The following is a 22034-nucleotide window of genomic DNA, read 5'->3' as shown; positions in this document are numbered from 1 at the left end:
TTTTAAATTGATTTGAGAGGAAGGAAGAGAGAGAAAGAAAGAGAAAAGAACATCAACGTGAGAGAGAAACATTGATGGGTACCTCCTGTATGCGACCCGACCAGGGATCGAACCCGAAACTTGGGTGTGTGCCTTGACTGGGAATCGAACCCACCAGCTTCTGGTGCAAGTGACGACACTCCAACCAACTGAGCCACACCAGTCAATCAGGGCAGTATGTCATATATTTTAGTTTATATAATTAAGATTGTTACATTGCTCCTGAGAGCGCCTGGCTCTCTTAACCTGTCATTAGAGGAGGAATATGAGGAGTTCAGGTATCTGTAAGCAGAACTTGTCCACTGCTCAAGAGGGAGGGAGGGCGTGGAGGAGCACTCCTCAGGAGGAGGGGATGAGCTCGCTCACACCCTACACGTGACTGCTCTGAGTGGTCCTGATCAGGGTCTGGATGTGGGTGAACGGGTACTTGGGAAGCCATCCATATTGACATATATTAGAAGTAGAGCCTAGGCTAAAAAATGGCCAGGCATCATGGGACAGATGTCCAGCCTCACTGATAGTCCTAGAACTGCACACTGAAACACAGCGAGGAACTTCAAAGGGAGCATACAGACAGACTGCCCTGTCTTCTCAGAAATCATCTGCAAACATCAGGGAAAGCAAGAAACAACTGCAAATACCCATCTGTGAAGCTGAGTGACATCTGACACCCAGACCACAGCATAGGAGGAGGGACTACAACAGGGAACAGAGGTCGAGGAGACGTTGAGAGGATGCCTGTGGTCTGGCTGAGTGCAGTTCTCTAAGGTAGAGGGCACGTCCTAATGGACAAACCAGTAATGCTTTAGAGAACAGCAAGCGAGTTAGGGCTGCCATCACAGACACAGCATGTGTGCAGGAAGCAGCTGATGGGGTGACAGGTGGGGAAGAGAACACTGCACTGTGGGTCCTGCAGCTGCCAGGGTCTCTTGGCTGGAGAAAGACCTTAGCACAGACAGCCGTGTGTTACAAGGAGCGTCAGTCTGAACTGAAGAGGATCCCAGCTTGCTAAGAGTCAGGCCCTGTCCCCGCAGCTCCAGTCCTGCGGTTTCCTGGTACAGGAAGAACAGTGGGCTAATGCAGAGTGATTCCCGTTGCATGATATATGGACATTTATATATTTTATACATTCAGTATTTTTTTAATATATTTTTATTAATTTCAGAGAGGAAGGAAGAAGGAGAGAGAGATGGAAACATCAATAATGAGAGAATTTTTGATTGACTGCCTCCTGCATGCTCCCCACTGGGGGTTGAGCCCGCAACCTAGGCACGTGCCCTTGACCGGAATTGAACCTGGGACCCTTTAGTCTGCAGGTTGACGCTCTAGCCATTAAGCCAAACCAGCTAAGGCATACATTTAGTATTTTAAAAATACAGAAGGGCACACAGTAAACTGTTCACAAGTGCAGTATCCTTGGGTGAGGGGGTAGATTATGTGGGGTACTTTTCACTTTTGCTGTGTTATATTTTTACTACTAACATTTTCAAAGAGAAAAATAAATCCCTTTCTTTGTTATTAAGAACATAAAAAAGGGTAGCAAAACAAAAAAATTCTGATAAGTCATCCTTTGGCCTATACCCATTTAGATCCCTTAAATCAGGGGTGGGAAACGTCCAGCCCACAGGCCATGTAAGGCCCACAAATCATTGGGTCTGGCCCTGCTGAGGCATTAGGTGTGAGTTAATTAAATGTTTGACCAAATATAGCAGGCTAATTTTAAGTTGATAATTTTGTGTGGCCCTCAAATGATGTTATAAATGGCTCTTGGCAGAAAAAAAGGTTCCCCACCCCTGCCTTAACCTAACCACACTTAAACCTTTAAGCCATTCTTTTTGGTGAGAAGTCACTGCTGCTACGCTTTTATAGGGTCATGAATTTCTTTAGCACAGACTCCCTCATTCATTTGTTGAATCCCTAGCTTTTAACACGTGCCATGGTGTAGTCAACACACAGTGCTGAATGGAGGAGTTATTTGATAATGTAGAGCTGGTCCTGGCAGCTCAGAAGAGCCAGCATTCCACACCGCGGTATTTTTGTGGGTTGTTTTCAGATGGAGCTTGATAGATCAGCTGATCCGCCTCCTGCAATCTGGGTTGCAACAACGAAATCTACAGTAAATAAATGGGTAAGTGAGCCATTGTACAGCTGCCTAAGGATTAGAAGCTGATAAAGGATTAGACCCAGTAGCAATGTGCAGTATGAGCCTGGCTCGGCATGCCTTTCAACAGCGCAAAAATCTGAAAGCCCCTATGAATGCCGGTGTGGGCCTAAGGGTTGCACAGAAAGTAAGGTAGTGGTCAAAACGACGCTTCGATGTCTTTGTCAGAAGCCAAGACATATACGTGACATGCCTAAGCTGTGGCCTGATACAGCCAGTAGATTTAGTTCAGCTCTGACCTCATGGAGCTGCATTTGAAAATAGGCAACCCAGTACCAGCACAGCAGGGAAACTGGTTAGGCTTCTGTTTCTCCAAACAGAAAACTGTGCTTTCAGACTCATTTCCTCTTTCTTCATAGCATGAAAAACAGGGAGAGAAATAAGAGGATGGTGAGAGAGAAGTCATCAAAAGTACTATTAATGCTTAAATCTTAATTGAAGACTTTATAAATTTTCTTACCAGACTGTTCATGGATAACAAAAGAGCAAGTGTTTATATTTATTCCTGTTTATTATGCAGGTCAAGTGGTCTGTCTCTGTACTGTAACAAATGTTACGTTTCTTGTCTAAATTTCATTGTGCTAATTTGCGATCAACATAGTTTACCCGGAAGAATGCCTGCTGTTCTCTCCAAAAAGACATTCCCTTCTTAGTGTTCGTTTGGGTTTTTTAAATCATGGTAGATAATCATACTTTGTCACTCTGTATTTTTTGGCTGATGTTTTTATTGTTGGGTTGTTCTCATTTGTTTGTTCTTTGTTTTTCCTGCCACTTTAAACAGATTGGCAAAGCTTATAAAGCATAAAATGATTAAATAATAAATTTTGTTCCTTCAGACATTGAAGGGAATTCACAACTTTAGAGCCTCTGGAGATTATGACAATGACTGTACAAATCCTATAACACCCCTTTGTACACAACCTGACCAGGTTATTAAAGGTGAGTAAGGAAATTGGAAGATTGTGGAGATTAATTGTAGTTACTAAGAGATTGACAGAAATGGAGGAGATGACCTTCCTTTAAATGTAATTCTGATGTCAACAAAAGACTCATAATAGCATTTTGATTTGTTTTTAATAGGAGAAAGCTTTTAAAAACTGCTATTTGGTGACTTCAAAATGTGAGCTTTCTTTAATTAATCTTTTTACCCAGCATCAGGGTAGTCCCGGTCTTGGTAAAGCCAACAGCCATTCTGAAAAATATATAGAGTTTAGTGTTGTCTTTTAGCACCAGCCAGAAAAGCCAGATCTGGTCCTAGAATTCTACAGACTACAGCTGTAATGGCACCTCTAACTTTAATGTCACAGCTTGGGATTAGAATATTGAATGGCACATCCAAGAACAATGTTCCTGCAGGAGCATAAAGAGAAGGAAGATAGGAAGCAAAAGTTGATGAGAGATGGGGCTCATTTAAAGGTTTCCTGTCATCATTTGGACTTTCCCAGCGGGTAAAACTGTCTGCCCTTAACAGTTTCTACTAGTAACCCCGTGTTGAAGTGAGGATTCTTTTCATCTATAATCTGTATTAAAACCAGACTGTTTTTGTTTGATTGTCCTTAAATTGCCTTAGATATAATGACATAGTCTTCTGATTTGCCTTCTTCTTCCTGAGGAGCTAGTATGATTTCTGTTCTATTAGATACCAGTTCACAGTTACTGCCGCATAGTGAATTTAAATGTAGTAGAAGGATTGTTCTGCTAATTGTGTGGGTTTTTCTCCTTTAGGCGGTGCCAGTATTATTCAGTGCCACATTCTGAATGATAAGAGACATATATTAACAAAAGATACCAATAACAATGTGGCATATTGGGACGTATTGAAGGTGAGTATCTTTTATATTAAATATATGATACTGGTTGATGTATCCCACTTATTTTTTATGATATAGATATACATAGATATAGATAAATAGATAGACATACACCAAGATAATAAGTATATAAATTAAGATTTAGTTTCAATAATACTTTATTTGGGGAGTAGATACTTTCTTACGTGAATATTAGATAAGGCTATAGTTTCCAAAACGAATATTTTTTTTGGGGGGGGAGGGGTTAATTTAATATTGTAATAGTTATTTAAAGGTAACCGCTCTAAAATAAAAATGTTTGACCATTTCTTTTTAAAATGTTTTAGACTCCATATTAATAGGCAACATGTGAAAATGTGTAAAATTTTGAGTAGCTAAGTCAGAATCAAATTAAGTTGCCACTTAATTATTATACTTTCTTTTTTATGTATAGGCAAGTAAAGTGGAAGATCTGGGCAAAGTGGATTTTGAAGATGAAATTAAAAAAAGGTTTAAGATGGTGTATGTACCAAATTGGTTCTCAGTAGACTTAAAAACAGGGGTAAGTTCACAATTGGTACCTATGCAATTTGGGATAGTTGAAAATTTCTAACGTAGCTCAAAATTAAGTATCATTAATTACAGGGTCCTATGTTTTTAAGTGTGAAAGGGAAAAAATTATTAATTCTTGCAAAATGTAGTTTAAATATCTTTTGGAGTCCTAGTAAATTAAACTGCAGTTGCATAGAACTGCATGAAACACTTTTTGGTTCTGAATCTGTGCTTAGCACTTCAGTTAAGCAGCACAAACAAAGGTTTAGACACGCGTTAGGAGAGTGTCTCCGAACGGCATGCCGCTAACAACGTTTGCTTCTGGCAGATGCTGACTATTACTCTGGACGAGAGCGACTGTTTCGCTGCCTGGGTTTCTGCCAAAGATGCCGGCTTCAGCAGCCCTGACGGGTCAGATCCAAAACGTGAGTGTGTCCTTCCTTCTCCTCCTCCTTGCGAAAGAGAAGGGGGGTCTGTGCTCCCTCCTTGTGCTCATCTTTCTAAGAGTCTGTTCTGTTGTGTTGATGCTGTCTTTGGTCAGGATTTTCCTAAGAGTGTAGCATGTACCCGATGTACACAAATACCATTCTAGTGGCTTCATATGAAATAGCCTTTTAAAGAATGGCTGTATCTGAATAGAATACGTTTGCTCCATATTACCACTGCTTTAAACATTCAAAGATAAAATTTTAATAGACTTGGCAAAATCTCTGAAATCTTGCTTTTAAACATCATTGGCATTGGGTTAAGAATTTAACATCAGGCTTTGGCCAGGTGGCTTGGGTGGGTGCAGTGTCGTCCCATACACCACAGGGTTGTGGGTTTGATCCCCAGTCGGGACACATGTGTTTCTCTCTCACACACACCTCTCTCTCTCTCTCTCTCTCTCTCTCTCTCTCCTTTCTGTAAAAGCAATAAAAACATATCCTCAGGTGAGGATTAGGAAAAAGAATTTAACATCAGAATATGTGGAAACTTGTTTTTATTTCTTTCCCTCTATTTTTAGGTAAAAACGAGTAATTCTCTTTTCCATTTTTTTCTCTTTAATTTACTCTGTTGCAGTGAACTTAGGAGGACTTTTGCTGCAGGCACTCCTAGAATATTGGCCTAGAACACATGTGAATCCCACAGACGAAGAAGACAATGAAGTAAACCATGGTCCGTGCTTTTACGTCGGGATAAATGGTTAACAGTTACTCAGAAGTTAAACAGACTTAGACTGGTGGTTATTTTAAGAAACATTTTAAGCATTTGCTAAATTGTGACATAATATTTGTGATGTGCCCAATTTATTGCCTTCCCTTCCACATCCCAAAGAAGGAACGTCCATCCAGTCTTCACTGAAAATCCAAGGAACTTTCAATCAGTGAAACTGCTCCATATAGCGAGAATCAACCCTGTATATTCACATGACCTTTGTCCTTAAAAGTAGACAGCTTAGCAGGCTTATGCTGAAGCTGCTTCCCAGGGTATCCATGGACCTGCTGGACTTACCGTCAAGCCCAGCTAGTTAGCTGCATCAGAAAGCCAGGTTGGCCTTGTATTGTCCTATTTCACGTTGGCCTGAAATGTTGGTATTACCTAGTCTGACGATCTGCCTGATCTTGGCTCTGAATGTTTCAAAAAAATCAAATTCCAACTCAGAAGTGTCAGGAAAAGGGAACACGTCTATATAAAGAATAAATGCCCTTGAGGACATTCAAAGACTCTGTGTGCCACAGTCAGGGGCAGCAACCTTCTCATAGGCTCAGTCTGATTAAAGAAAGGGCAGGAAAGATCTTAAAATTTGATAGCTCATGTGTAACCTACAGCCTTTGTCCCACCTACTGAGGGCCCACTCTGCTGAGGATTCTGAGTTGCCTGGAGTCTGCTGCGGACGGCCCGCTTCTGGGGGTCAGCAGTGATGCGCACCTAGCAGGGACTTCGCTCTGCTGATGACTCATCCAGAATGATTTTTGGACTTTAAATCTCTTTTGTAAGCATGGCATGTTCCTTGAAAGCCAGTCTTCTGATGTCCCTGCCAGAGAGAGGGCACTGGTCCCCCATGTGGCTTTTCTTTTATGTCACCTCCCCATCAGAATGGCACAGTGGGCTGGGACCCAGAGAAACTCAGTGGACAGATCTCTCCACCGAGGGTTGAGAAAGCAAGGCTCTGGTATGGCTCTGCCATTTATCAGCGGTGTAGCTGTGGGCTTGTCCTGTCCTGGTCTCCGCTTGTCCTCCTTCATCACAGACAGGATGCCCTCAGAGGCCCAAGTGTCCGATAAAGATTAGTGAAGAAACGGTGCTACTGTCGGCACCTCTTGGATCCAGGTTTGGGTTGGGGGAAGAAGTCCCAGGAAACCCCAAGTCATTCTTCAAGTCAAAGTGCCACAGTAAAGCAGGGCAGGGCCCGCCCACCTCCCCAGCCAGAGCTCAGGACACTATAGTGTCCGCCTGTCTGGTAACCTGCTGTACCTGCTCTGTGCTCAGCGGATACTCGGGAGTTGCTTAGATTATATTATTGAGCTCAAGTACTCGGGCCTCTAGTAAGTTATAGGTGGGGATAATGCAGATAAATGGGCACGGACCCTGTCCTGCAAGGACTGACGTTCTGCTGGGCAGAGAGCTACCTGCACGAAGCATTCTGAGTCCAGGGAGAAGTGCTGAGTGTCATGGGAGCGGCTCTGAAGGTGCTGTAGGATTTCAGAGGATAGGGCTGCTTCCGGATTCATTGGGGAAATTCATGAGCAAGTTGGCACCTGAGTGGGGGTTAACTGCACTTGGGTCCAAAGATTACAGAGAAAACAGTGAAATGAAATCTGCAGAGAACACTATGAACAAGAGTATGACCTCGCTGGGGATTTTATTTTTCACTGATCCCTCTGCCATTAGTTCTGGCCGCCATGAAAATAATTTTTTTCTGACCCAAGAAATTTTTCCAAGCTTGGAGTTCTACTGAAAACACACACCAGATTACCATTTATAAACACACTTTCCTAGACTCCCCTGTGGTTCAAGTAGATGGTTATGTTTTTGCTTCAAATCTCAAACATTAATCTCTTCTACTAAAACCCTCTGAAATGCAGTCATTTTTCATGGGGCACATCACAAGTTACTATACCAAGTATTTCTTACTTTCAGGAATTTGACTTGGTTTGTTTTTTGCCTTTATTTTTTACCCTGGCCAACTTAAAGGACTTTTAACTTTAAAAATATTGCAGTGTTTGAAGCCTGGGTAAACATAATGTTTAGAATCTGTTCGTTGCACTAACTCCGCATCTGACACCATCTGTATCTTTTCCTAGTAAATGGGGAGCAGGAGAACCGCGTACAGAAGGGGAATGGCTATTTCCAAGTGCCCCCCCACACCCCCGTGATCTTTGGTGAAGCAGGAGGCCGCACACTGTTCAGGTATGAGCACGGAGGGCTGGAGGCATGTCTAAGGAAGCGGAGGCTACAAATGGTTAATTATCACTGGAGGTGTCAGGGCTTGGGAAGCTTCTCATCTCAGTGAGAGAGTTAAGTGATGCTATTAGACCACTGTTCTGAGAGCTGAGCCTCTGCTGTTAAATGAGGTCGACACCTTGCCTGAGGCAGCTTCCCCGGTGGTGTCTGCAGGAAACTCACTTACACTTATTCAGCATGACTGCCGGGGTCAGCAGTAAAGAGGGCAGCACCAGAAGTCCCTGTCCACAGGACAGGGACAGCATCAGAGTAGGTGACTGCCCACAGGCTGGGTCAGGCAGGAGGGACCAGGCTGCTCCTGGGAATTGTTGGGCCCAGCGATGGCCTGATCTGAGGTGTGAGGCTGGCCTGCGTGTGTCCCTTCAGGAAAGAGCTATACTGGCCTTACCTACACGTTGCCAGCAAGGCCTGCTAGAGTGATGGGGAGAGTGCACGAGAGCCGTCTGTAGGGCCATAAGTAAGAAAGGGGCTTGTATTGCCCTTGAGCACAGCATTCTCTGCCTTTATGGTGGTTTCCTGAGTGTGTTACCAAAATACCCTGCCCTGCTCCGTGGGGAGGCCTGTGTGGGGGGCTGCAGCGCTGGCAGGGGAACTTTCTCGAGGGCTTTGCCTACACACAGGCTTCCCGCATTACGCAGGGACTCAGGCAGCGCTGGTGCTGCTGGGCCCGGAGTCTGCTCCCGCTCCAGCTGAGTGAGCCATCCCGGCTGGCTGCACTTCTTTCCTCAGCTCAGTGTGTTGTCCTGAATGAACTCTGTAAGGCCCTGTCCCTTTGTCTAGTGTTTATGACAGTGATTCTGTCATCTGCTGTCGTGTCACTCACTCCCTGATGGCTCTGTTTAGGCTGCTCTGCCGGGATTCCGGAGGGGAGACCGAGTCCATGCTCCTCAACGAGACGGTGCCGCAATGGGTAATTGACATCACTGTGGATGTAAGTGTCCTCCAGCCCCCCTTCGCCCTTGTGTTTTTTCCAAATCCTGAAGCAAGTTCAGAACTGCTTCAGACTGTGTAACCTGAAAGTGTCATAAAAACTAGATTGCCAGAGAAAACAAATCCCAGAAAGCTGACAGGACAGCCGTCCCCGAATCCTCCTGCTCCGCCTCCCGAGGCTCCGTCAGGAAGAGTGCAGTAGGAGTGGCCCTCCCGCTGCAGCCACGGAGCCTCGGGAGCTGTGCCAGGGACAGAGCCGGGAGCCCCGTGTGTCAGCTCTAAGCCCTTTGCAGCCACTACACAGCCCTGCGCCGGTGCCAGACTGGTTGGCATGTCCACAGTGACTTCTGTGTCTCCTGTCAGTGAAAACCAGGCGGCACCCAGTGAGGGCTACGTGCAGTTCTACCAGCTGATGCAGGAGCCGCCTGGTGCCAGTGACACCCCTTCAACCCTGGCACATGTGGAACCCTCCAACACCCTTAAGTTCTGGGCTCCCCATTCACCTCAGAGACGTCTTTTTAATCGAGGATGGAGGAGGGAGTGGTTGTAACTCCCTTTTTACTTTATGTGATTACAAAGCACCCTTCCACCTGGAGGGTCCCTTGTCTCCCAGCCCTATATACAGAGCTCTCCAGGCCCCTGCCCGAGGACCCTCATCCCTCTACAGTCTCACTTTTTGTAAATAAATTCATTAAGTAAAAACTATACTGCCAGGTAGAATCCTCTTCTGCTTCCCTGTAGTTCTAAGTTGCAGAAGTAGCATTGGTATTCATCTGTGGATATCTGTATTGGTTTTTAACTATAAAAATAATATATGCTTATTAAAGAACATAAATGAATAGTGAAACTCCCATCCCTTTCTCAATCACTCCTTCTCTTCCATTTGCCCCCTGTCCTTCTCCCCAGAGGTAATAACTGTTACTAGTTTAGTGCAGAGCCTTTAATGCTTTTTTCTATGCTACATCAGCATATATTACCTACATGTAGCTTGTTTTATTTTCACAAGATCTGTTATGCATACTGTTCTGCAACTTGGTGGTTTTTTGTTTTGTTTTTGTTTTTACTTAAAAATTTATCTTGAGCATTTTTTCATGACTCTACAGATTGGATCATTTCTTGTAAATGACTGTATACTATTCCCTTGTATAAATGTACCATAATTTATTTAACCAGTACCCTATTAATGGGCACTTAGGTTGTTTCCAATGTTTTCTATTACAAACAATGCTTCAGTGAACATCCTTGTACATATAACTTTGTGTACTTTTTAGGATAAATTCCTAGAAGTGGAATTGCTGGATCAAAGGGTATGCACATTTTAAATTTTGATAGATATCGGCAAATTGCCCTGCACAAGGCTGTACCAGTTCGCACTCTCTCCACAGTGTATGCGTGCCCACACCCTCACCCACACTGGGTACTTTCAATCTTTGCTAAAAGACAGACAAATATGATCTCATTGTTTTAATATAATTTGGGTGTTTTTTTTAATTTGTAGTGAGGTTAAGTATCTTTTCATATTGGCCATTTCTATTTCTTCTGTGAATTGCATGTGTTATTTACTTATTTCTCTATTGGGTTATTTCTCCTTCTTATTAATTTATAGGAGCGCATCATATTAAATATTAACTCTTTGACTATTATCTCTCTTAATTGAATTTTTACTTTGTTCGTGGTATTTTTGTCAGGCAAAAAGTTTTAATTTTATATAATCAGATTGACACTTTATGGTTCTGAGTTTCATGTCTTGCTTATGTAGCAAAAATGTTTTCCTGTATTCTCTAGTATGTTTATGATAATTGTTTATGTCTAGGTCTTTAATCTATTAGTTATTTTGTTTGGTATGAAGTAGGATGCTAACTTTCTACAAATGGACAATAGCCAGTGTGCCAACACAATTTTTAAATCATCTATCCTTTTTCTACTAATTTGAAATGCTGTCTTTATCATATACTAAATTTCTGCATACACATGGGTCTGTTTCTAGACTCTCTTCTGTGCTGTTGACCTATTTTGTATACCCCTAAAGCCATATGAAAAGAGATTTAATCTCTAGAACCTTCAGAAAGGATTTTCTGTCCCAGATATACCACCTCCACGCCAGTGTGACACCTGGTGGGTATTCTGTGGTCGTCTCCAAGTCCGAGCTCCCCCATAAACCACTACTCCTTTGAGTGTGCAACTCACCTGGCATACTTTAGGCCTGTGGCTTATTCCTGAGAGGAGACATCTGGATGGGCCAGGCATGGAGGCTCGGAGGGGATTGAGACCCAGAGAAAAGATGACCAGTTAGTTTTATCTTTCACTAAGTATGTGGTTTACTTCACGGTAGAAGTCTAGCTAGTTGGCTGAAGTTTCCACTCTTGTGCAAAACCTCAGCCCTCTGACGTCAGAGGGAAGGAGCGTGGGAGGGCCTGGTGGCCTTTCCATCGCATGAGGGGCCTCACCAGCGTAGAGTATGGTTTTGCTCAAAGACAAATGTTATGGGTCTCTCTTAAGGCACTTAATTTTTTGTTTGGGCCTTTAGGGATCAGCCTTAATAGTTTAATGTAGAATTTAGATTTCGGTTTGTATGGCTTCACGAATTAAAATAAAATTTGTCTCCCTTTAATACCTTGAATTGTTATTTGAAAAGAGCCATGTTTGTCTCTTTTGCCATATTGCCACTGACATTACATATAATCTTTTATTATAAAACTGAACATTATACTTTTCTGATACATTTTGTCTAAGGCTGACTTAGATCATTTGATAGCTAAGCATGAAAAGTAAATTTCATAGAAAGTGACTTTTAATTGTAAAACAACTATTAACTTGTAAATCATGTTCTCCTATTGACATCATTTTAATCTATCAGTTAATAGAAACTATGATGCCATTTTTTACTTTTAATATTTCAGAAAAATATGCCCAAATTCAACAAAATTCCTTTCTACCTCCAACCTCATGCATCTTCAGGAGCAAAAACCTTAAAAAAGTAAGTAAATGTACTGTCATGTGATGCTTTTATCTAATTAATTACCAGACAGGTTTTTTATTCCTTATGATTGCTTTTATAGCAGAGGAGGCAAGGACTAGATATAAGGCTAGTTTTATAATATCACTTCATACAGTTTAACCATTTACCAAGTACCTACTGTGGTAAGCTACAGATGTTCAAAAATAAGACATGGATTTTGTCTCTTGCCATAATCTGTGCCCTACACTCTTATATGGAAGAGTGATGTGACCTCACCTCCATTACTGACAGAAGTCCACGTGAGGGGTGGGAGAGTGCTCCTGTGTATCCATAACAACTGCTTCTATGGATACTTAAGAAATCATGAGTGTAGGGGAAAGAAATGAATTTTTGGAGCTTTCCAGAAAGGCTTCTCGAAGGACACGGAATTTGAGCTAGACCTGTAAGGATGGATAGAACTTCAAGAGATATTCCAGGTGCAGGAAATGGTTTGATCAGGGACATGGAAGTGGAAGTGGAAGCATGCGCAAGAACTGAAAACTAGCGAGGACCTCTGTGCTGCAGCCTAGGATGTGGGGGTGGTGGGAAAATAACTTCAGAGGGAGGTCGGAGAAGAAATTGCGGTTTCATTGGTGTATATCCTAGCAAATAAAATGAATAAGACTTTAAAACCTTTTGTTGGGGGGTATTGCCAATCATACACAAAACAAAGAACAGGAGAATGAACCCCCATTATCCCATCCAGCAGCTTCCAGTCATTCTCCACACACGGCCAAACATTTGCTTCATCTGCTACTTCCTCCTACCCTCCCCCCACCTGCCTGCACACACACAGGAGCAAGTCCTAGATCAGTGATGGCGAACCTATGACACGCGTGTCAGAGGTGACACACAAACTCATTTTTTTGGTTGATTTTTCGTTAAATGGCATTTAAATATATAAAATAAATATCAAAAATATAAGTCTTTGTTTTACTATGGTTGCAAATATCAAAAAATTTCTAGATGTGGCACGGCACCAGAGTTAAGTTAGGGTTTTTCAAAATGCTGACACGCCGAGCTCAAAAGGCTCGCCATCACTGTCCTAGATCTCACTTCACTAGATGTAATGACCCTAAACTCAAGGTGCTTTCAGAGTTTGAGCCTGAGCCTACTTGGTTCAACCATTAACTGACATCAGAGAAAGGGAAGTAGGTTTGGGGGTGAGGCAGGTGATGAATCTAGGTTTGGACATGTAGAGTTCGAGGTTCCTGGGGAACAGCCAACGGAGATACCTAGTCAGCTATCGGGTTTGTGGGTGTGGAGTTGGGGCAGGAGGTTGAGACTCAAGGTGTAGCTGTAGGAAGGCAGGCCCTGGGGGAAATGGGCCTGGGAGCCCGGGCCGCCTTCCCTCCCAGAGCAGTTAGTGTGTCCGCTCTGGTGCAGCACCGTCATGGCTTAAAGGGCACCACGGGGGTCGGTTGGCAGTTCTAAAAATGGCGGAAGGCAATGACTAAAACTTGTATTGGTTTATGATTCTGTGGTCTGTTTTCATCTTTATAAAATGTTAACACCAAAGAATATGGAAGAGATAATATCCAGTGACTTCCTGATGTCAAGTCTGCCCTTGCCTTTTACAGAGATAGACTTTCTGCTAGCGACATGCTCCAAGTCCGGAAAGTCATGGAACATGTTTATGAGAAAATCATCAACTTGGATAATGAGTCGCAAACCACTAGCTCCTCTAATAATGAAAAACCAGGAGAACAGGAGAAAGAGGAGGATATTGCTGTGTTGGCAGAGGAGAAAATTGAACTTCTGTGCCAGGACCAGGTAGGTGGGCTTGCGGACCAGGGCCGGTGCTCGGAGTTACATCACGGGGTCTGATTATGGTTCCCAGGTCTGTTGCCTTTTGGGGGAGGAGGGGCTTCTGCTCTTAAAGAGGCTCTAAGGAACTCTGGGTGTCTCCCAAGGAAAGGACACAGGGTCATCTTGATTTGCAGAGCAGATTCTGTTAGTTTAGGATGTGAAGTGGGGTGGGTGGAGCTGTTTTAAAACAAGATGCACTGAAGGCCTTCGCGAGGAAGGCTGGAGACGGTGTCCTGCGCCCAGGGTTGCCACCCCGGGGGTGGGGAAGGGGAGGGCGCACTGGATCACCTGTGAGAGGCAACCGTAAAGGCCTTAGATAGCAGAGGCTCTGACATTTCTAATTTATGTTTTGCTGTTCAGGTTTTGGATCCAAATATGGACCTGCGGACAGTGAAACACTTCATATGGAAGAGTGGCGGTGACCTCACCCTCCATTACCGGCAGAAGTCCACGTGAGGGGTGGGCGAGCGCTCCTGGGTATCCATTTACTCACCTTCCTCTGTGGCCCCAAGAGTAGTCCTAGGAAGCCCACTGAGCCCAGTGGGAGCCAGACTTCTAATGGCCGATTTGGTATGGACCGAGATTCTCTTTCAACTGCAGTGACTAATGGAAATGTAATATAGAAACCAGTCTCCTTGTGTAGAGCAAGCTGTCCCCAGGGAGGCAGAGTCCGAGAGCAGAACCCCAGCCAACTGTCTCTCGAGATGTACAGAGAACTGACAGGCCAGCGCAGGCCTGGCTTCCTCCTTTTATTTCAAGGACCTTATCTTGGTTAGCACTTGTTAGAAACACATCCTGTAGGGCCATATCTGTCACTGTGTTTCCACTTCACACGTGCTGAGTAGCTTTTCTAAGAGAGTACATTCCATTCGTGCAGTACCTATGAAGGCTTTTTCCAAGTTTGTCATTAAAAACAAATTGTGTTCCCATTTAAGACAGTTATTTTTAATAGGAACTTGCTGATGCACAATTCGAGAGCCAGCCCATTTCATAAATGACTGGTGTTGGGCTTGTTTCCACTACTGCACCTCAGATGTGTTCCTGCAGATGGAGCTGTGGCACCTCCAGGGGCTGGGCAATAGCACTTGGACCGCTGTGTCCCAGCGATGCCACACTGACCCCAGTGCCCCGGACTGTCCGGCAGCCACAGGGAGGTGCAGCTGTCGTGCTCCTTCCTCCACTGTGTCATTTTATTTACGGGCAAAGCCAGGTGGCACCAGAGGTACCTGCTGTGGTAAGCAGCAAGGCACCATCAAAACTTAAGACCGTGGTGAAGTTTTAACTTCGTTTAAAATGCTACCTAAAATGTATGGTGTCAGTGCAAGGATATCATGGTGAGTTGCTTTGGTAATTCATAGCCTGGAAACATACATATTTGTTTTCCAGAGTTTTATATGCAGGTTTTTGTTGTTGTACCTCTATCCAGATTGCTTTTCACTGTTCTTTCTAACAATCTGAAGCTTTCATAGAATCATTTGGATCTTGTACAGAATATAACTTATTGGGGATAAACACTTCAACTTTTGGCATAAAAACACTTTGGATTCTCCCCAAGGTCATTTGTATTCAGACGAGAGCAATGGTCTGCCCCAACCAGACTACGTGAGACGCCTCCCGTGTGGAGCCAGAAGCACAAGTGCCTTCAAAGGCAGTTCCTTCCAGGCCAGGGGCCTCCCCAGCTCGTGTGCAGCGGCGCCCAGCGCAGCAGGGCCTGGGGCGGGGGTGAGGGTTTCTTTTCTACGTCTTCACGGGTTCAGCTGAAGGCAGCCGATGGGCCTCGGTCCAGACCTTCCTGTTTGAGACACTGGGATTCGCACGTCTGTAGGGACAGGGCTCCCTGCCTCCCTCACCGCGGGCAGCCGCCTCTGGGAAGTGGACAGGTCACTGCCGCTGGCTGAGGACGTGAGCCCCACTTCCACCGAGCCCTCCCTCACGCAGAGAGCAGCCCACTTCTTTTGTAAACAGCCCTTTCTATCTGTTGGATACAACAGTGCACTTTTGCTGCACGTTTTTTAGCAATAGCCGTGAATTCATGTCAAAAAACACACCAAACTCATTTACCAGCCCTGTTGTGTTTGCATGAGGGGCCCTTGGGCCAAAGGGAGGTTTTTGCTGCTGGGCCGTCTTGCCCTGCTCCCGTGCTCCCGAACCTCGAGGGGCGGCTGTGCTCCCTTTCTGTCATAGATCTGACCCCAGCATGGTTGTACTTTTTTCTTTTCTTCCCGTCAAACCAGTAAGTTTCCAGAAAAGTGGACAGTCTGCAATGCCAAAAGGGTAAAAATCTGTATTTCACAGTTGTATAGAATAAAGGCTTTAGTTAAAATATTCAAAGCATAGTACATGTTTATTTTTTCACTTGTCATTTTCCTTCAGAGCAGATGATAAAGAAATGGAGAAACCTGGTTTTCCTGTTTACCCTGGAAATAATTAGCATTGGTATCCACTTTATCCTGCCACTTGGGAAGAGGCACGTGTGAAGCAAGGAAGACCAGAACCCTTGGGCGAGGGTGCCGGGGCCAGGGGGCCAGGCTGCAGCGCAGGGACCTGCCCTCGGAGCAGTCCCTGGGCTTGTTCTTCCTGCAGTTCTGCAGGCGGAGCTGGGCCCCCAGGCAGCCCAGGAGCAGGCCCCGGCGCTGGCCTTGCACCCAGGCCTCCTGCTCTGCAGTGTGGCTGCGCTGGTGGGCTGGACAGGTCTCGCTGTCCGTGCGATCAGAGTGCTAGAAACTCAGCGTTCGCTAATTGGGGGCCTCCCTCCATACACTTGGCCTGTGCCACCTTCAGCTGATCGTCCTTGTGCGACGGGCCTAAGAGCTCTGAATTTCCTTGTACATGCGAACATTACAAATCAAGCAGCAGTGGTGACTCAATGTGGACAGAGACTAGAGGACAAGGCCAGAGGCAGCCTTCACGGTAACGAGCACAGAGTGTGGGAAGGCAAGGGACGCTAGCCGGGGCAGGTGAGGACCCTGTGCCTGGGTGAGCCCTCCTCTTCCTGCAGGACAGAGCACAAGACCCATGCATGCCTTAGCCTCCCAAGGCACCTGGTGGTAGGAGGAACAGCACACACACACTGGGAAAGGACAGAAGGGCCCTCACCCACTCTTGCCCTGGCCTCTCCTTTCCCCTTGTGGTGGGAGCTGTGTCAGGACTGGCTTGGAGACTGTGAATTTAAATTTATAACTTACTCACCACTGGGGCTAGCCAGGTGCCTTGTGTATGTAGAAGAGATTGTTGTTTAAGTTTGGGAGCTGACAGGGGATACACTGGAGATACTAGGTCTGTGGGGTGTCGGCCCAGGGGAAGAAGAAACATCGTGGTCTAAGCACAGGTGAGTATCTGCTGAAGGTTCTAGAATTTCCAACCCATCTCCCATGAGAGGTGGGCAAATTCACTGCCTCTCTTCTCCAGCTGTGACTGGCAGATGTCAGTCAACCTGAGCCAGCTGTGCAGTGTGGCATAGGGTTGGGGGCACGTGACAGAAGAAACAGTAATTGGGGCTTCAAGGGTCCCCAGGGTTGGGGTGCCTTCCAGTAGATAGCACTGGCTCAGCTGTGCAGGAAGGCAAGCTCTGCAAAGCAGTTAGGCAAACACCACACCCACCCCTTCCTCCCTTACCCACTGCCACACCTGATCACGCCCGGGCCCTGCTGCTTCCTGGGAAGCCAGTGACCACGCAGGAGCAAGCACTGGGCCTCAGCGTACATGGCCAAGATGCCCTTCCCCAAGGCCCACGCCTTCTCTCCCCACCACCAAGGCTCCGTGCACCACACGAGCAGCAAAGAAGCCTTCCTCTCCTCCCCCAGCTCCCGCCAAACTGGTTTACCCTGGGGTGCTGCTCCCAGCTCCCTACCACCCCAAAGATGTGCTTAAGATTCTCAAGGGCTCAATTCCCCAAAACCAGGACCATCCCGCAGATGCTGGCAGGTCATTTCTTGGAAACCAGTGGGGTGAGCGGACACGAGCCCTTCACCTACAGAAGTCCCCACACATCACTCGGAGCCATAGCCCAGGAAGCTGGACATACTGGGCTGGGATCAGGCGAGGGGCTGGGCCCGTAGTGTGGCCTGAGCCGCCTCCCCACACCTGGGCCTCAGGAGATGCCATCAGGGGCCTTGCCGTTGCCCAGGGTGTTGTTCGGGGGTAGCGAGCTGGGCCTGGCTGGCTGCCTCGGCTTCCGCCCTGAGACCTGGACTTGCTGTGCTTGCCGGCTCCTCCTCGGCCTGAGCTTCGAGCAGCTCCGCGGACAGCCCGTCCTCCGGCGAGGCTGCAGAGGTGAGGCTGTCGGGAAGGGTCAGCTGCGGCAGGTGGTCCTGCTGGGCCTGGGCACCGGGGCTGTCCAGGAAGGAGACCTCAAACTCTGATCCAGACCACGTGGCCTCACCTGCAACACACAGGAGGGGGCTCAGGAGGCCTGCAGGACCTGGGGCCCGTGTGGCCGGGGCAGTAACCCCACTGACCTCCAAATCCCACTCCAGACACTGAGGGGGAGGAGAGAGCCAGTGTACAAACACCTTGACATGGCCGGATTCCTCCCACATACCAGCCTCTGACCCATGGAGAAACGGGACAGCCTTCCCAGAGGCCTCTGCGGGTGCAAGCCACTCACCGCCACGCTCGTGAGAGCCACTGCTGGAGCCCACGTCCTCCAGCCCTGCGGCTGGCACGGTGGTGGAGGTCAGCTCTGGGAAGGAGGGCAGGTTGGGCCAGACGCTGGCACTGCTGTCCAAGTGGGAAATGCCTGACACGTCCAGGAAGCCTAGGGGAAGGGGCACAGCTCTTTGCTGGCACAAGACACTGCCTGCTCAAGGCCAGTCCCCTGGCTCCCTCGGCCCCGTTCCTGTGGCACCTGGTGATGCCCCCAACCCAACCCAGAGGTTCCCCCCGCCCCAACTGCTTGCTTCTAAGGAAAGAAAGGGGCCTGGCATTGGGCATCACAGGAGTGGCACAGTGGCAGAAGGACCAGACCCTGCTCTGGCCCCAATTTGCTGCAGCCGTGAGCGGGCACCTCTCTTCTGGAGAGTAGCCTCCCCGTCTACACACTGAGGTCCCCTGCAACCATCCTGGCACAGAGTAGGGATCAGTAGGTCTGAGGAAGGTTTTGGTTCTGTTGCCAAAGTCCAGGCCTGAGCCTGGGGCCCATTTCAGCACCAGGGTGGCAGGTTCCTACCCTCCTTGCCAGGGCCGGCTCACTACCTGGGTCCATGACTCGCTGCACTGGAGGCGGCGGCTGAAGAGGAGTCTCCATGGGCCGCGGCAGTTCCCCGAGGTCACGCACACCAGAGCTGAGAGGCCCAGGCTCAGGGAGCAGTCCCTCTATGGCGGAGCCAGGCGCCTGCAGCAGGGCCTAGGGGAGCCAGGGGAAAAGAGGGCACAGGGAGAGGGCAGTTGGGACAGTGTAGTCCAGCTTCACCCCCAGCCCCCACCTGCCCCAGAAGCATCGCTCTGCCTGAAGGAGCAAACAGCCTTGGCGGTCGGTCCCTCTCTACAGGTGATGCGAAGTCAGACAGGGGCCTGGCTGGCCTCCCCCGCAGTGCCGACACGGAGAGGGAGCACCCTCGCCACTGTGAGGAGCCCAGGTGCCCATCTGGCTGGGCCCCGTCAATGACCCACAAGGAGAAAGGGCCTTCCCTGAATTCCAGCATGCCTGAAAGCCATCCTCCATGCCCCGGGCACAGGTCCCAGACACCAGCCCAGTGCGTAAAGGCAGCAGGGGACCTGCTCAACAGCCACGAAGACAAGACCAGCACTCTCCTGCAGACACGCCCAACAACCAGCCCGGCGGGGACTCTGATGCCCAGCCTCTGGCCCAGCCTTCCACAGACTCACGAGGCACAGCGCAGGCTCCGCCCGCCCCAACGCCTGTTTCCCACTCATGAAATGGGAGTGACAACTACTGCCTCACCTCCCACCTCAGGGGCAGGAGAACCAGAGGGGGTTTCATGGTCCCAGAATGGGCCCACCTGTTCCCACTGGGTCCCACAGGCAGGTGGGCCTCCTGAGGGCCTCCAGAACCCTCTCTGCCTTCTGTCCACATGAAGCTCCCCACATCCCCTGGTCGACAGGTGCTCCCCACGTACCTCCAAGTAGTCACCCTGCCTGGAGCCCATCTCTGGGCCAGGAGGGGCAGGAGAGTCCAGGGGGGTGGTTCCAGGTGGCAAGGCACCAGGTGGTGAGGTACCAGATGGTGGAGCACCAGGTGGTGGGGTACCAGGTGGTAGGGCACCAGATGGCAGGTTACCAGATGGCGGGCCACCAGGTGATGGGGTACCAGGTGGCAGGGCACCAGGTAGTGGGGTGCCAGGTGGCGAGGTACCAGGTGGCAGGGCACCAGGTGGCTTCTTGTGGTAGCTGGGGGGCTGGATTGGGATCCGGTGCAGATACCCGTAGCCGATACCACACCCCAGACTGCCGAAGTCCAGAAACATTCAATCCAGGAGTTGTCCCACAGCCTTTCCTATGCCTGCCACCCCCATCCACCCATGGCAGTGAGGGGGCTAAAAGGACACTTCCTGGACCATGGTCAGCTTCAGGATCCCCAAACTAGGGCCCAGCCCTCCACCCCCTCATCACGGGGTCCATGCCCACCAGCCAGGCCCACCCAGGGCCCCTCCAGGACCCCACCCTACAGCCCTCCGACTCCCGGAAGTACCTGCCCTCTCCACCCCAGGCTGCGTTGGGAGTGACAGACACCTCCCGGCAGGAGTCGGACTCGGAGTTATAAACCATCAGCTTCAAGGGCTTCCCCTCGTGGGACTCGATGAGCGTGAAGAAGTCCTCAGACTGGGACAAACACACGGGCCTGAGCCCTGGCCCAGCGCTGGAACTGGAGGCACTTCCCATGGACAGCACCCGCATCTCCACACCCCTCTGGGGTCTGGGGAGGGCTGGTCCTCGGGTTCCTCACCTCCTGCAGGAGCTGGTCTGAGCCAATCACATAGTCTGTGTAGGGGCACAGGCCAGCAAGGGAGGCGGGCGAAGAGGGTTCCACATCCTGGGGGAGAACAGAGAACCATCACCTCACTACTGGCGTGGAGGAGGGGCCGGAGCTGCCTCTCCAGGTAGCCTGTAGGACGCTTGCCCTCTGTCCCCAGGCCAAGGCCTGGAGCCCAGACTCTCCTACCTTACCCCCCAATTCCCCTACCTCCCCAGCAGAGGGCAGCACCGTGGCATGGCTCACAGCACTGAGCTCTGGAATCTGCCCTGGGTTCAACTCCTGACTCCACCAACTGCTAGCTGGGCAACTGGACAAATACTTAACCACTCAGCTGCAGGTTCCCAACAATTAAGACTGCGATATGCGGTGCTCACTCATAGGGTGCTGAGAAGATTTTACAAGTAATATAGGTAAAGGATGAAAACCACACTCTGGCCCACAGTCAGTGCCCAACTGCATGGCTGTTAAAACCCCTGGGTAGGGGATGGAGGCGAGGGCAGTGGGCAGGACTGGGTATAAGGATCACCCTCTCCCTTAGAGGAGCCGTGAGCCACTGGCCCATCCCAGTCTCCTAGGAATGCACGGGGATTTCCATCTTCGCCCCGTGGCACTAGTGGACAAGCTGAGGTAGGTCTGAGGTTGAGAGGCTCCCCGAGAAGTCGATGAGCAACAGAGGAGGCTGGAAAGCCAGCCAGTTTCCAACTCCGGGCACCCTCCTGTCACCAGGTTGCGGGAGCAAGCATTCTTGCGAACTTGGGCACCATCAGTGGGCGCACATGTCACGTGTGCACGTGTAACTGTGATGGACACTGACAGCAACGTCTGTGACAATGCCGTCACCGAGACTCACAAGGTTCAGGCCCAGGCGCCAGCCCAGAGCAGAGGGTCTCAGAGGACCAGCCGGAAAAACACACCAAGGCGGCCGCGGCGGCACCACCACCCTCCAGTAGGTGGCAGCCCCGCCTCTCGAAATAAGAAACCATGTAAAGAGCAGGGGTGGGGAACCTTTTTTCTGCCAAGGGCCATTTGGATATTTATAATGACACTCGAGGGCCACACAAAATTATCCACTTAAAAATCAGCCTGCTCTATTTGGCCAAACATTTAATTAACGCCCCCGCTCATGCCTTGGCAGGGCCAGACTAAACGATCTTGCAGGCCTCACATGGCCCGCGGGCTGGATGTTCCCCACCCTGGGATAGAGGGTCAAAAGTGCCCAAAGGCATACGGCTAACAAGAGGCAGGGCATGCCATGCAGGTAAAGAGCTGCCCTCTCTGGACACTGGAGCAAGAAGGACCCTGCCCTCAGGGAGTCCTCCAATAGTCCACCTGGCTACTGGCCCTGTCCCAGTTGCCCCCACACCGTTCCACACC

General features: G+C 48.6%; 2 protein-coding genes across 4 annotated transcripts in view; one reads left to right on the top strand and one right to left on the bottom strand.

Annotated features, from left to right (window-relative positions):
* The window catches only part of WDR48 (WD repeat domain 48), a 37438-nt gene extending 21381 nt beyond the window's left edge, over positions 1-16057 (top strand). The window contains exons 6-16 of the mRNA XM_015568407.1: positions 2093-2167; positions 3037-3139; positions 3926-4023; positions 4445-4552; positions 4871-4967; positions 5605-5700; positions 7830-7935; positions 8833-8920; positions 11820-11896; positions 13498-13690; positions 14087-16057. Of these exons, the coding sequence (XP_015423893.1) occupies positions 2093-2167; positions 3037-3139; positions 3926-4023; positions 4445-4552; positions 4871-4967; positions 5605-5700; positions 7830-7935; positions 8833-8920; positions 11820-11896; positions 13498-13690; positions 14087-14182 (1137 nt within the window). The 3' untranslated portion in view covers positions 14183-16057. The remainder of the gene's footprint in view (positions 1-2092; positions 2168-3036; positions 3140-3925; positions 4024-4444; positions 4553-4870; positions 4968-5604; positions 5701-7829; positions 7936-8832; positions 8921-11819; positions 11897-13497; positions 13691-14086) is intronic.
* GORASP1 (golgi reassembly stacking protein 1) overlaps positions 16044-22034 on the bottom strand; it is a 7006-nt gene continuing 1015 nt past the window's right edge. For 2 of the 3 annotated variants that reach the window (XM_006770554.2, XM_006770555.2), the window contains exons 3-8: positions 20631-20717; positions 20376-20506; positions 19804-20131; positions 18920-19070; positions 18333-18482; positions 16044-18107 (exon numbers count right to left, since the gene is read on the bottom strand). In XM_006770554.2, the coding sequence (XP_006770617.1) occupies positions 17830-18107; positions 18333-18482; positions 18920-19070; positions 19804-20131; positions 20376-20506; positions 20631-20717 (1125 nt within the window). In that variant the 3' untranslated portion in view covers positions 16044-17829. The remainder of the gene's footprint in view (positions 18108-18332; positions 18483-18919; positions 19071-19803; positions 20132-20375; positions 20507-20630; positions 20718-22034) is intronic. The other variant, XM_015568408.1, reaches the window with a different exon arrangement.

Source organism: Myotis davidii, unplaced genomic scaffold (genome assembly GCF_000327345.1).
Source record: "Myotis davidii unplaced genomic scaffold, ASM32734v1 scaffold663, whole genome shotgun sequence".
In the NCBI taxonomy this organism is placed as follows: domain Eukaryota; kingdom Metazoa; phylum Chordata; class Mammalia; order Chiroptera; family Vespertilionidae; genus Myotis; species Myotis davidii.
The sequence above is the reverse complement of the archived record's forward strand: the minus strand, read 5'-3'. Positions and strand labels throughout refer to the sequence as shown.